At 47.8% G+C, this 15140-nt stretch overlaps 2 protein-coding genes across 2 annotated transcripts in view; both read left to right on the forward strand.

Moving 5' to 3' along the window:
• The window catches only part of SLC13A3 (solute carrier family 13 member 3), a 28413-nt gene extending 22587 nt beyond the window's left edge, over positions 1–5826 (forward strand). The window contains exons 8-13 of the mRNA XM_040608753.1: positions 75–179; positions 1174–1271; positions 2475–2587; positions 2953–3114; positions 3453–3590; positions 4190–5826. Of these exons, the coding sequence (XP_040464687.1) occupies positions 75–179; positions 1174–1271; positions 2475–2587; positions 2953–3114; positions 3453–3590; positions 4190–4375 (802 nt within the window). The 3' untranslated portion in view covers positions 4376–5826. The remainder of the gene's footprint in view (positions 1–74; positions 180–1173; positions 1272–2474; positions 2588–2952; positions 3115–3452; positions 3591–4189) is intronic.
• Positions 5827–10943: 5117 nt separating this feature from the next.
• On the forward strand, positions 10944–14359 carry LOC121095061 (osteoclast stimulatory transmembrane protein). The gene is made up of 3 exons (XM_040609409.1): positions 10944–10987; positions 11878–12922; positions 13925–14359. Exons 1-3 carry the CDS (start codon positions 10944–10946, stop codon positions 14264–14266), a joined length of 1431 nt encoding a protein of 476 aa, XP_040465343.1. The 3' UTR covers positions 14267–14359.
• The last annotated feature ends 781 nt before the right edge of the window (positions 14360–15140 follow it).

Here is a 15140-nt window from a genome sequence, read left to right on the forward strand (position 1 = left end):
GCTCAACAGTTGTCCTGGCTTGGATCCACCTGATTAACACATCAGCATTTTAACTGCATTTATTTTCATTTCAGGTTTGCAGAACAGGCAATTTTCTTCTTCTTCTGCATGTTTGCAATCATGCTTTTCTCCAGGGATCCCAAATTCATTCCAGGTTGGGCAAGCTTGTTTGCACCAGGGTAAGACTTTATTTTCATTCCACTGTCACATTTTTCAATAGCATTTCCGAGTCTATGAGATTCCTGGGTTTCTGATTATGTTGCTTAACACTATTGCTCAGGTTTCCTGGGATAAATTAAACCTGCTTCAAGTAGCAGGACCAGCTTTATTGTTTCTGTCTCTAGAAGGAGGTACATGAAGCCCGGTGGGAACTTGGCATGTGTCTGTCTGAGGCCATCCCTAAGGTTTTAATGTTGGGCATGCTGTTTAAACGTACATTTAGAGTGAAATTCTGAATTCTTTATGCAATCCGCTGATTTCACTGGAGGTCTGGAGACTGAAGAGAGGTGGCAGAAGCTGACCCCAAGTGCTATCCTGCCTGTTTGGCAAGTTTGTCTCTCCTGTGACATTCATACCTTGGGAAGACTAGTGGATATAGCAGTTGGGGAATGCTAAAGCTCAGAGAGGATGTCGTTATTTCTCAACAGAAGAGACCTTCATAATTTTTTTTAAAGTAAAGCCCTAGCTTAATAAATTATTCCTTAATACAACAAAGCAGTTATGGACTTTTTCCTCATCGGTTAACAGCTCCTTACAGTCACATGCTTGAGCTCTTTACTGGGTGGAGCTTGCTTTTCACCTTAGAGTCTGAGAATTTGGCTAAGAGGTCATATAAATAGGATAGTCTGGGCTCTGCCTTGCTTCCTCCCTGCAGTAACCTGAGGAAACTTGTCCTCACCACCCTTCGTGGACTGACCATGACTCTGCAGTCAGAACAGCCAGAGCATCAGTGTGGTGGGGTTTAGATCTTGGTTTTTACATTTGTAGGGCAGCTTTTCTAGGGGGTTCACAGCCCATTGTAGAAATGTAGCTTGACAGGGAATTAAAAAGAAAAGAACGGTGAACAACAAGCATTGTTGAAATGTAATCTTCTTTGGTAAATCCCTGTTCTCAAAACCCCCGTAATTCTACAGGCTTGTGCTTCTTACAAGTGTTTCTGCTACTTTTGGACAGGTTTATCTCGGATGCGGTTACAGGAATCACCATTGTGATTATACTGTTCTTCTTTCCTTCCCAAAAACCTTCCTTCAGGTGGTGGTTTGACTTGAAAGGTGAGTAGGAGACCCTCGGGCAGGAGCTGTGCCCTTGCTGCGCTCTGGCAGGGCAGGCAGGGAGCGGGAGCCAGGACTGTCCCAGCTTGGACCCACACCATCCCGCAGCCGGAGCAGCGTGGCTTGGAGGTGCAGTGTGATGCTGCGGAGGCTTTGTTTCTGAAGGGCCGGGGGAGGTTCAGCCCTCGCTGCCCTGCTGCCCATTGCAGGAATGGCTCAGCTGCTCACATCGCTGCTGGAGGTGATGCCGTGGTGGGCTGAAGCGAACTGAAGTCACTGTTGATTTACTGTAGCAGACCTCGTGTGAAACAGAGGTTTGGTTGCTGACCCCCAAACAGCTCCTGTCCCTCAGGGGGCAGCATGAACCCCTGAGAGGGCAGAGCTGTGTGAGTTGCTCATACCGAGAAATAGTTTCTAGAATGATTTAGAATTTAAACTCCTAAAACCCAAACTCTCGAGCAAGCTTTGGTACCAAGAGCTCTTTTGAACTCTTGGGTCTGTCCTCCTGAGTAGCAATTAGTTACAAATTTTAATTCATAAGCCACATGTGGAGATGCAGCTGATGCTGCCCCATCCACGAGTGGCCTGGGTGTCTATGGGAACAAAATACTGGCTGCTCTGAGTCATGCACATTTGCCATGTTGTCCGTGCACAGGAAGATGTTTAATCAGGCCTCCTCTGGATAAAATGTATGTGCCCTCGTTCAACAGAAAATTAACAGTCCCATTAGTGCATCCTTCCATATGACGGAGCTCACTTCATCATGTGTTAAGAGATGGCCTTTAGGGGAGATGAGCTCTTGGCTATAAAACTCAACAGCTATTGAACAGCAAGTGTAAAATTAATAACGTCTTCATAATTCCAATGGTAGGACATTTCCTCCTTCCATGGGCTCCCATCTGTTGAAGACAATGCTTATGTCTGTTACAGAGAGAAAATTAACCTGATATCAAACATTCCCTCAAGAAGGCCTCAAAGAAAATGTTAAGTGCTAGAATTTATTTTCTTTTCCTTTCTTTTTAAGATCTGATATTAAGTTAAATGATCTTCTAATTGTCTAGCTTGAGAGACTCCATATGTATGCTTTATCAGCAACTCGTGCTTAGTGAGCTTTGGCACTGATGTCAGGCTGATGATATCATACTGTCAGATGATGACTGATGTGCAAGGGGGTGTTTGATGTGAGGGTTTCTTTTTTTCTAGCACCAAACACTGAGACGCAGCCCTTGCTGACTTGGAGGAAAGCCCAAGAGACGGTGCCCTGGAACATCATCCTGCTGCTTGGAGGGGGCTTTGCCATGGCAAAGGGCTGTGAGGTGAGACCTGCCGCAGGTGCCGCCTTGCAGCCAGCTTGCCCGACAGACCTGGGTTTTGTTAGAGTGTCACCTGGGGTTCTCATTTGGCTCTGGGTGGTTTGTATCTGCGGTGTCACAACACTCGAAGGACATGTTTCTCAGCTCCAAGTGACAGCAATGCGCAGCAGGTAGCTAAGGAGGTTAAGAGATCCTGCAACTCCTTTCAAACAGCTTGCTGCTAAGTACCCTGAGGATGCTGCACATAGGTGCTGGTGTAGGTCGGGGAAGGACATATATAGTTTCTAGTTCTAGGAGAGGATCAGTTCACCTGCAGGGATGCAGGAGCTCCTCTCTCCAGCTTGCTTGCTTGCTCTCCCCTTCTGCAGGAGTCTGGTTTGTCTGTTTGGATAGGAGGCCGTCTGCATCCCTTGGAGGGTGTACCACCGCCTGTGGCTGTCATCCTCATCACGATCGTCATCGCCTTATTCACAGAGTTTGCCAGCAACACAGCCACTATTATCATCTTTCTGCCTGTCCTGGCAGAGCTGGTAAGGTTGTCCCATGGCAAGACCAGTGCTCCTCTGGTCCCTCCTCACCCTGCCCCTTGGATGGGCAGACGCGTGTCGTGCCTGTGCTGTGACCGGCACCGTGCAGTTCTCCTGCCCCTGGGGCTCTGACGCTTGGGAGCAACAAAGCAAGTGCCTGTAGCGTAATGTGGACACTGAAGGATAATAATCCCTCAGATGTTGTTGGCGAGATACGTGATCATTTCTCACAGGGTGTGGGATAGGGCTCTGCACGGTGCACCAGCTGTTTGCATCCTTTGATCTATCTGCCTGTGACTGAATCCCCAAGATGCATTTTCTCTTCTTTTCTGTTTTTCAAGGCCATTCGTCTGAAAGTAAATCCCCTCTATTTAATGATACCAGGAACTATAGGATGCTCTTATGCGTTCATGCTGCCAGTCTCTACACCTCCTAACTCAATTGCATTTTCTTCTGGACACTTGATGGTCAAAGATATGGTAAGTTCTTTTAGATACAGAAAATGCTGAAAAGAATCAGCCTGAGCAGAGTGTTTAGAAAAGGAGTTTTCCAGATCATTACTGGTTCAATATATAGTAAAGACAGAAGTCTGATACTGTTCTCAGCAGTGTTTGAAGGCACAGGGGTATGGAAGGAGCCTGTATGAAGTCTCATCTTGTGAAATTTGGAGCTGCCGTGGTTCCAAATGGTGACAAAGATGGTCTTGAATGTGCTCAGCGACTCCCAGACCCTGCCCCTGTTCCTGCTAGTGTCAGCAGCTCAACTTTCATACGTTTCTGGATGCAGAAAAAGTTCCCCAGCTCAGTGTAACAAAGCTTATGAGTATAATTAGGCTCAGTCCCAGTTCCTGCTCACATTCCTGAGGCTAAACAGATGTTAATGTTTTTGATGGATCAAAGCTTGGTAAGCATCTGCAGCATGGCCTTTGTGCCTTAAGAAAGTCTGCTTAAGATGTTGCTAATATTAATGGCAATTAAGTCTTCCGTTTTTGTAATGTTTATATTCAAATAACTTCATGCTTCACATGCTGTGGAAGTCCAGTCTAAACTCAACTGTTGTCTTTGTATTTCTTTTGTAGGCAAGAACTGGGTTGCTCATGAATCTTATGGGAGTTCTACTTCTTAGCTTGGCTATGAACACATGGGCCAAGAGCATCTTCCAGCTGGGGACCTTCCCTGCATGGGCCAACATCCATGCAGAAAATGCCACCTCACTCTTGCCAGCTGTAGAAAATGTCACTTTAAGTGCACTAAATAAAATATGAACAAAGCCACCCCCGGGGAAGGACTCACTCACTTAGGACTTGGGCACTGGAATCATCAGAGTATGTGCAGGAGGAAGGCCATGTGGTTGTTTGCACTGTGTGGGACCCTCTGGTTTAATTTTTTTTTAGAAATACTGGTCAGTGTCACAACATCCATTTGTTATTTTCTCTGAAGATCTTTCCCCACCTTCCACAGGTACCGATCAGACTCTCCCAGAGTCCATCTGCCATAGGTTGTTGTTAACTGGACAACCCTTTAAGCGTTGAGCATCTTTAGGTGGATGCGTTTTCCCCCGTGAAAGCTAGCGAGCTTTGCTGCTCTAGCTTCTGATACCCTACCTCGTTTTGGGGAGTAGCCCTGGGAACAGGGTGGAAGCAACTGGATTATTTATGTGCAACCCAATATGAGTGAGTGTATCAGAGTCTGGCGTGGGGGGAAGGCGGCGTGGCCGCGTGCCTCTGGCAGGGTGTGAAGGTTGTGGTCTCGTTACCATCTCAGGAGTAATTCTGTCATGGAGGCTGAAGACTATTTCTTCAGGTTTGTGTGTGAAGGGATGATTCGGGAGATGTGTTGTTAGGACTCAGTGCATTACTCCATGCTTTGGAAACAGGAAGAAAACAGTTTGTTTCCAAACATGTTCAATGTTTTGAAAACCTGGGACAGTAATTGCTGCCTGGTTCTTTGCACTGAGTACACAGCTGGGGGTTTGGGACCAAGTTATTTTCCTAATGTAATTTTGGACATCGGTGGCATTTCACCGTTGGTGAATGTGGCCAGTCTTAGGTTTGTGAGACTGACTCACTCATGAATGACCCACTGAGTCACAGGTCAGTGGACAAGTTGCATTGGAATATTATTGACGTCTCTGAAAAATAGGCTTTGATTCTTACCATCTTTCAAAATCAGATTGCTTGGGTACTTTCAATGAAAGCATTGCAAATTGACTGTGATTTTAATCACCATTTTATCTGATTTTTTTTTTATTTTCTGTAAGAATCTAAAATATTTAATGTAAAAGATCAGTCACTGAAATAGATGGATTGAATGGTAAAGGACCTGATTCTTGGTTTAGGGAAGGTGAGTGACTGGATCCCGGTGCTGGGTCAGATTTCTCTGGCGATGTAAACTGGTGGAGCTGGCAAGGTGGACTGGCCTGGGGTAGGGATCCAGCACATCCCCCTGCTCCTGTGTTGCTGAGAAACCCCAGGGCCAGGTGGGAGGGCTGGCAGGGCGATGCTGCCCAGCCACAGCTGCTGCTTCGAGGGATTACCCAAGGGTCACATGGTAGGTGGGGACTCATGGGGGTTCATCCGAAATTGCCAAAACCCACTGAATGTGGAACTTTGATCAGTAAAGTTCAAAAAATTCCTTAATGTTCAACAAAATCTTTAAGTTCGATGAAATCCTTAATGATTATGGAAAACTACAATAAAGCACGTTTGCTAGCACATCACATCGTCCTGTTTGCTCTGTAGCTTGAGGGGAGAAAAGGCAAAGCCCGAGCCTTCCCCTCCCCTAGCTTCACCCCTGATTTGGGCAGTGGTTCCCCAGGAAGAGCAGGAGGGCAGTGAGGTCTCCCTCCTTGTCTGAACACAATGGAGCCCTACATTGGAGCCGTGTTAGGCAGTGGAGCAATGGAAAAGCTCCTAGCCCAGCATCTCAGGGCTGCTCTGCTGAAGAGATGCAGCCCTGGCAGCTGCCTTTGCTGGGGATACCCCATATCACCATCCCACTCCTCCAGGGCAGCTCCATGCTGGCTGTGTGCTGGGTTTGCTCGCTGTTGTTCTGCATCAGCGCTCCTCATCATGCCTCAACAGAGATGGGCTGAATGGGGAAGGGAAAATTGCTCCCTGCGGCTCCCTTTCCCAGCCAGCTGTCCTGTGAACAGCCCAGCATCGCTGTCCCGGGGCCAGGGAACGGGCAGTGCCCTGCGTGGCTGGGTGTCGCGGGAAGGAGCCCTGCTGTCCCGCCGCCCTGCCACGGCTAGAGATGCTGCTGCTGGGGAGCGGGGTCGGTCACTGGAACAGAGCCTCCTCTGTCCCTGCAGCCCGGAGAGCAGGCAGCGAGGACCTTTGGATTGTCTAATTTTGAGGCTTGAAAGGTAACATCCAGTCCAGCTCCGTTGCAGACGTAGGGGTTGCAGATTTACTCACAGTCTCAGCTCAGGCTTGGCGCACCCTAGTTCAACCCAGGGGCACGGTTTTACTTGGGCATGAAAGCAGAACTGAGACCACAGAGTTTGTGTAGAAGTCTCCAAAAATCATTCCCAGCATCCTAGCATGACTGCGGCACTGTCTGTCCGGCGATCAGAAGGTATTTCCCAAATGCAGCCGGGGAAGGTATGTTACCTCCGTGCCCATTAGAGGAACCGAGGCAGAGGGGGGACCAGGGACTTAGGCAAAGTCACACAGCCAGCCCTCAGCAGACCTGGGAAAGGTGTGAGGAGCACCTGGATCCTAAACCTCTAGTTTAGTCAAAGACTTGGCTTCTGCCAGCTCCATCAACAGCCTCTGTGCTTCCCAGGACTCCCAAGGGGATCTGATTTAAGGCATGTGGATGACAACATTACCTAATTCTGCTTTCTCATATCCAGGCATCTGTGAGAGCAGGACTAGTCTGGCATGCTTGATTTTTAATTATTTTATTCTTTTTTTAACAGAGGTTTTAAGATTTAGTATTTCTGGGGCTCAAGGGTGAACCGGGCTGCGTGAATAATTTCTGATTCCATTTGCTGCTGCTAGTACTGAAATTTACCAAAAGCAGCTTTTAATGGTAAGTCAGCCCCGTTAAGGGTCTGTGATGTGAACAAAGATAGAAAAATTCCCAGGAAAGGGCATTTCAAGTGCTGTACTAACTTTCTGTGACTTTGTGTTATTTTAAAGCAACTTTGCCCGCCTATGCACCGTTTCTCTAGGAATGTAAAAATACCACAACCATCACAAAAGCCATTCACATTAGCAGCCTGCTTGTGAATTTTAATTAACAGGAAATGCCACTCACGCATTGAAACTCAACATCCAGAATATTTCTGCTTTACTCCTTTGATGTTCCCCATCCGATCCTGGACCAACATCCACATGTTCTCCTGAGACACTTGGAGGAAAATAATTCTGGTTTATTTACAGTAGGAAAAGCGTTTTGTAGCATCTTTTATTCCAGAAGCATTCTGGTTGCTTTACAAACAGTTCACACAGAGGAGCAGCTGTATGGGTCTTTGCAGCGGTGAGTGGTTCTGGGGCTGTGCTCAGCCGAATTGTACCTGACAGCGTTGCTGGGAGTTCAGGAGCCAAAGGGAGAGATTCCAGGAACAAATGAAAGCCCGGCATGATAGGGGAAATTCAGCTATTGCAGGTTAGATAGCCTTGGTTCCCTTACCACATTTATCCCTCATCAGTCACTGGAAGGATATTGCTGGGATTTTTCTGTTTCTGCGGTAGAAACGTAAGAAGGCATGACCTGGCTCTGTATCACCATAAGTTGTTCATTTGCATGTGATTTTAACAAGCAAAGAATCACCACTAATGGGCTAATCTTTCCCGCACCCTCAATTTCTTGAATTGGCAAAATAACAAGATCAACAGGTGCAGATGATATTGCTGTGGAGATAAATCATCCTATTTTTAGCCCTCCATTCATCTTCTTTACCCTAGTAATTTTCTTAAGTTGTTTAGTTCATGTACCCCCTGCTTCTACCTGTGATACAGCTGCTCCTGTACCTTGCACCCCCTCCCATCATCGTCACCACCATGGGGTTATACTAGTGCTACAGGTTGAACGTGCAGGTGTCTTGGCAAGCAACTCCTGTTCGGACCACCCTGAGACCCTCTCCGTGAGCGCTGCAGTCTGCAAAGCAGAAAGGGATTTAAAATCTCTGTCCTGGTGGGTACGAGCTCAGGCATCATCCCTAACCAGGGCAAAGCTAGGCTATGCTGTGTGGCTACAACACAAATGAAACCTGTTGTCTTACAGCAAGCTGGTTGTAGGTATGAGAGTCTCTTTTCTACTGCTGTAGTGCTAAAAAGTCTAAAGCAGAGATCTTAGGGAATTTTGGAGCTTGAGCTCTACAGAGGCTGGAGCTTGTCAAGGCAGCAAACCCCCTTTATAGCACTGGGGAGCTGGGCCACAAGCTCCTAGTGACACAGGGTGGGAAAAGGCACCTCGGAGCATTCCAGGGGGATGCAGCACACGCATCCCCAGCACCGGCTGGCCAGCCACCTGTTTCTCCTTCACTTCCTCACTTTTCCGTAAGACTTTCCCACCCAGAGGCTTCTTTAGTTCCTGAGCTGGAGCGAGCACAGACCTTGAGGTACTTTAGCAGAAAGTGGCCGCAAGATGTCACAGCTGCCTCGCTGAGCTGCGCGGTGCCTGCTCCCGCTGCCGCTATTAGCACACGCTCTTCATTGAGGTGGTTTTTTGGTTTGTTTTTGTGGGTTTTTTTGACAAAGCAAGCTTGTTCACTGTGTCCTGGGGAATGCTAGGTGTTGGTGGGTTTAGCTCATTTACAGATTAGCAGTTCGGGGTATAAAATCGAAGATATCTTAGGTGTAGGCACTCCCTCTGCCCCACAAAGTGCAGCCTTCGATCAGTCCTGAGCTGAGCCAGAGGCAGTGCCTAGGTTTGGCTTTGCAAATGTTTCTTGGTCTTGCCTGGAGTTACTGGGCAAGCACAGATTCTGCATGAACTTCAGTTCCCCTTCACAAGACGATGTAGCAGACTCAGAACACGCTTATCTCAATGTTGTGGACATGAAGGTTTTTTTTGTTTTATAGTCTATTGTAATTTTATGGGTTTTTTTCTGCCCCAGAAAGCTACCTGCTTAGCCTTGCTTAGGGTCCCAGGGGCTGATGCTAATATCAGTTAGCTCTGAAGTACAGTGAGAAAGAAGAAGAATGTGATGAGCTTTGCAGGGTACAGCTATGAGCCTTTTAGGGTGGTCCTTTATAGTCTGCACATTGAATTCCAGACCTAATTCATGGCCTGTGCAAGCAATTGCTATGGATGCTCTGGACAAATAGCACTTTCTTTGACGCCTGCCTGGTTGGTGCCTCTTCCCGACTGGAGCCAGAGTTTCTCGTTCAGCATCTGTGCTCCAGGACAACAGGAGGAAAGCTTTGCTTTACTGGCCACACAAGTAAAAGAAAAATAACTATAAAGCAGAGCCGTGGAGTGGAGCAAGGGCAGAAAGGCCCTTGGCAGGTACCTGCAGGAAGGGCTGAGGGGGTGGGAAGAGGTTTGCTCATCATGGCTTGTCCTCCAGCAGCTGCCGCTGCCATGGGTCTGGCTGTGTCCCCCGGGGAAGCTGGCGGAGAGCGGAGCCCCACGTGCTGCGTCCCAGGGGCAGCCGGGACAGGGATGACCTCCAGCCCTTCGCCCTCTCCCGCCCAGGGGAGCATGAGAACATCCCGGGGGCCCAGCGGTTCCCAGCCGGCGGAGGGCTTGGCTCAGCTCGGCAGGGACAGCGGGTCCCCGTGAGGAATGGGCTCAGCGGTGGCTGGGAGAGCTGTGTCACCTTTGCCCACAAGCGGTGGCTTAGTATGAGGGTGTCTGGCAAAGGGGCGGGTTTGGTGGGAGCCAGGGAAGGCTCCTGTGACCCGCAGGCTCCATGCGAGGGCTAGGCAGTGCGTGTACGAGTTTCTTGTTTGCCAACTGAACAGAGGAGGGAGAACCCTCTTGCACAGAAACGTAACTGAGCCACAAACACCACAGGCTGGTCCTTGTCTCCTGGTGAGCAGGTGTGGTGGCTGGAGCACCGTGCCCTGCACATCCCAGGGGTCAGGCGAGTTGGTCCCATGGGGACCATACATCCTGGCCTGTACATCTGGGAGCTTCTCAGCAGTTTGGGAATCCTGCCTTGGCAGGGTTTTATCTCCAGTGAATTTGCTGGCCATAGGGAATTGGGAAGGGTTCAAGTTTGAAGCTTTACCCTTCCTTGGCTAGGACTATGACATGAGCCTTTAAACACTTTGTGAACCCTGCATGTCAGCTCACAGTTTCAGCAGGGAGCAGCAGTCTGCCAGAACAGATGGATGATTATCAGCACTTGGTTTGCTGGACCCTGCCATGCCCTTTGTGCCAGGACTGATGTCTGGAAGAGTAAAAGGTCCCCTTCCCTCTGAGAGAAATCCCAACCTTGCAGCTCAGTGATGGGAAGTGGGAGAAGTCAGCTGGGATGAGACAGCTGATATCCCCACAAGGGGTTGTGACACCCTATGTTCCATGTGATGCTTGTTCCATCTTTGTCAGTCCATATGTCATTGACTCATTTTTTTTTCAGCTGTGTCATGAAAATAAGACTCCTCTGCAACAGTAAGACCAGAAGAGGTGTAAAGCCTGAGCAGTGCTGTGCATCCTGACTCTGTCCTTTTGTGGTGTTATTTCCCAGGCTTCACACACCAGGTTTGTCCACACACTTCAAGAATTGACAGCACTGTTGATCTGGATTGCCTTAAAGCATTTTTTTTTTTTTTTTAGTCCTGGCTCTCTAGTGCCAGCTGCCTTGGTTTCCTATCCTGCACCTCCCCACAGCTGCATCCAGGATCCTTTCTCGGAGCAATACAGCACTAGAACATGGACATTTATCGAGCAAGACTGAGACACCTCTCTGCCACTGGGTATGTAGTGGCTGCTTTAACCCCTCTCCTTTCCTCTGCCTTGATAGCTGTTGAATGGCCTTTTTCCACTGAAAAACCTCTTTGCTAGCCAAAATCCTCCCTCAAAGGATAACTGAGGCTGCTATCGGGTGGGGGGAGACAGGGATTGCCTGGCTGGGTTTAACCCTGGGGAGAGGCAACTTCCCCCCACCAGGTTTCCTGGTCTCTGGAGAATGGCTCCAGATGTGAAGCCTGAGAAATTATCTTCCTTCCCAAATGTTTGTTTCCATTAGACATTTAAATAGCTTTATGGGACATTTCATCCTGTCCACAGTAGCCAAATTCTTATCCTTGGAGATTTCCTCTGGCACTGGAGTTTCAGCGTGACACTGTTTTCTGTGATCAGTTCTGTGTTTGTCACCCTTAAACCTGCAGATTTTGGTTTGGTCTCCTCCTAAGAGGCAGGGAGATCAGAAACTCCCACTCAACTGCCTCTTACCCACTGAACACCTTGTAATTACAGAGCTGGTCTAACGATTTCCACAGCAGCCAGGAGCCTCCTCTTCCTCCAGCATCCTCTAAATAGCCACTAAAGCTGCTTTTAGCTACTGCCAAGGACTTGACCCCTCCAAATGACTTTGTTAAGATTTTTTTATAATAAAACAGTGGCTATAGAATAACAGTGCTTTCGTGTGCTTGTGTTAGAGGAGGAGCGGTCACGTTGTACTTGGCATTTGACCTTTCAAGAAATGCCTTGAACTTCCCTGTCCTGCATGCTTCCAGGGAAGAGGTCAGGTTAGCAGAGAAGCAGAGTGAGACCAGAGGTGCTCAGAGAAGGACATTGTAAAAACTCGAATTAGCGCATTTCTCTGCTTCCTCCTCTAACACCTGGGTGCTTGTTCTTTTCACAGGATAAGAGCCCGTGTCTACTGTGAGAACTGTCTGCTCCCAGAGGTGCGCAGGACCACGGCAGACCTATGGTGGATTTACTCCAAGCCTGTCCCAGCAAACAGCAAAGAGCTGTGGACCTTGTTTCTGCAGTGTTCCTGCATTACAGCAGTGATAGGGGGCCTCTTCTACAACTGGATGTTTGCCTCCCTGGAGTACTCCTGGCATCTCTCCATTGCAACGGCCATCTCCTTCAGTCTGCTCCTTCTGCTGACCCTTTTCTTGGTGCACCCTGCCCGTTGTGTCTTCAGTATGATCATGCCTACGTTGGGTACCAAACAGGGCCGGAAACTTCTCTTGTCAACCTGCATCATGATAGTAGCGGTTAATGTCACACCCAACATCATAAGGAATATTAAAACCATACTGCAGGTCATTGAGTGCATCTGCAAGAATTCCTCTGAGAGCCTTTTGAACTCAACTGCTCTGCTACAGACAGCTTCCTGGGAGTTTGGGGATGCAATCCAAGGAACCCTTCATTCAATTAATGTTTATAGGCCTATGAATGGACATTTTCAGTTTTCTTTGTTTAAGAACAGCTCCTTGATCTATCAGCAAATGCACCTTGCTGGTGAGAAAATTGGGAGGGACTTTTTGGCTGCTGAGGTACTGGTCAAAGACTCTATAAGAATAGGCAACAAGCTGGTTGCTGGCTTATCCATGTTCTATCTCTGTTTTGGGTCCACCTGGTATTTGAAAAAATACCTCACCAAACTCCACTTTGACAATTTTTATATCACCAAGGAGCTGGAGCGTTTAGCTGTGGACAGAAATGCAGCTCATCTGCTGGTGGACTCATCCAAAAACCTCATTCGACCAACAGGCCTGAAGTTGTCCCGGGAAGAAGTGATGCTGTGCCTCATGCAAGCCATGCTGCTCACCGTGGCCTTGATGGTGATGCTGGTGGTGGTGGCAATGGACCACTTTGCCTTCAGCATGGCAGACACCGTGGTGAGAAAGGCAGCTCAGTTCTCTGTGGTGCCCGTCACTTTCAGCATCAAATACAGTGTAAGTACTGGGGTGCCCTGGCCTTCTCTGTGCAGGGACCCCAATGTGTGTCACACCACAGGAGGTCATGGTGGGGATCACACCTTTGTAGCCTTATTTACATGGTCCTTAGGTGTCTCCCCAGCAGCCAGCTGGATGAGCAATAGGCTTGGGGGGGGAGGAGGTAGAGGCACAACCTCAGCTGCTCCTTCCAGTGCATCAAATTGCACCATATACACGCTCCAAATTACAGTCCCTGGGAGCGAGGAGTGGAGCAAACAGTGCCTCACGCTGCACTGACACTGCCAGCACGTGGCAGCCAGACACCCCGTATCTCTAGGTCCCTTCCCCAGGCAGGGTGGGGGACTGGGTGTCCACCTCCCACCGCAGAGTGGGTGCAGCACAAGAGGAAGGGGGAAGCAGGATGTTTCCTCATCTTGCTGCACGGGCTCTTATTTGTTATTTAAGGAGGCGGCTCTGTTCACTGGCTTTGCTGTTACCCTGTGCAATCCTTTTCACAAACCTCTCCAGTTTCCATCTGTTTTAATATCCTTTATCTGGGCTAGTTTGAGTTTGGATTTTTTGGATTTTTAGCTTTCCTGTGCTACCGTGCAGCCTGCCTCCCTCCCCAGCCCTGGGGTTCTTGGGTGCAGGTACCTGCCTGTGATGAATTTACAGTAAAATAATCAGGGCTTAGAAAAAGCTTCTAATATTCAAATACACAGCCACAAATACTGCTGCCTGGATTATGTCTTTCATTGTAAATCTCACACAGTGAATACCTGTTGTGCTCTCTGTAACAGCAGATAAAAATGATGGGTAGGACTGGGTTGCACCGTGCCAAGTACTCAGCACCTACACATGCTGCTATTCTCACCCAGCCTGACGTGTATGTGCACTTCAACGTCCTTCTCTTAATGCACAAGCTGTGATGGTGATCACATACTCTTAGGCTGATGTTTTTGTAGTAACCAGTTGCTGTTGGTTTGTTCATACTCCATGTAACTTTTAACTCTATTTCAGGCTAAAATAGCGATCCTGCCTTATCATACGAAACTTTTTCAACATTCTGATGAAGAATTACCACATCAGGACTTTGAAAAAAGCTACCACCATTCTCTGATCTTCAGCTCTGCCCACTGCAAGCTCACCCCTCCGATGCCTCCCAACCTCTCTGTGCTGCTCGTCGTGGGGCTGCTCTTCTGCATCCTCTATGCCACGGTATTCCTGGAAACCTATGCACATCGTCTGTGCAGAAAAATCGCAGCCTCCTTCTTCCAGAGCTGGGAGGAGAAGCGAGCGCTTTACCTCTACAGGAAGCTGTGCAGGAAGCACAAGGAGGAGCAAAACTGCGTGAGAAACTAAGGGTGCTTTTGGAAACAGAGGGGGTGCCTGAGACCTGTGGCAGTGGCTGGGCACAGGCTTCTGCAATGGGATCACACATTTAATTTTTCCAGTCAGAGAAGTGTTTGGAGTCTGGGGAAAAATATTTGCCAAAATACACAGAAATCAAAAAAAAAAAAAAAAAAAGATGTCACATTTTGCATTAATTTGAGGAAAATGGGCTAAATAATTTACTTTTTTTTTTTTTTTAAAAAAATCTAGAAGGTCTGGAGTCAGCTGGTCCAGGAGTGGTGGGAGATAGTTCATGGGACTTGGAGGATATCTGCATCATTAGGCAAGGCTAATGGGGAAATATGTGGGACTCATTTACCTCCCTCACCACATCCATGCTAGAAGAAGTACATGCTTCCTTTCTTCCTCAAGTTATCCCTTTGGGCGCAAGAAAGGAAACACATTTGACTTGATTAATTTAATTTTCAGGGAGTTTTTCTTTTCGGTTTCATGCACAGAAACCTGGGTAGACTGGATAAATATTAGCCTTTAGAAGATAGTTTATTCATCAATGAAAGTGTAATTTCAGCCCATTGGAATAAATTCAAGACCAATATAACCATGAGATGCACAGCCTGGGCTTGGGTGGTGGTGGAAATCAGGTTAAAAACAAAGCAACTTTGCAGCTTCATTTCTTCAAAGCATCTCTATTATTTTCCTCTCTTCCCCCATTAGAGTCTTCATTAAGGTAATTATTTGACATAATGCACCTCGATGAGATTAAATTACAGAAGTGAAGTGGCAGCTGCAGCCAGATGCACTGAATTCTCTTGGCTTCTGAGGTGCTTGAAACAAAGTAGGTCTGGATTATTTTTTTTAAAAAAACCCTCTATCTAACAAAGCC

Source organism: Falco naumanni, chromosome 10, assembly GCF_017639655.2.
Source record: "Falco naumanni isolate bFalNau1 chromosome 10, bFalNau1.pat, whole genome shotgun sequence".
In the NCBI taxonomy this organism is placed as follows: Eukaryota; Metazoa; Chordata; class Aves; order Falconiformes; family Falconidae; genus Falco; species Falco naumanni.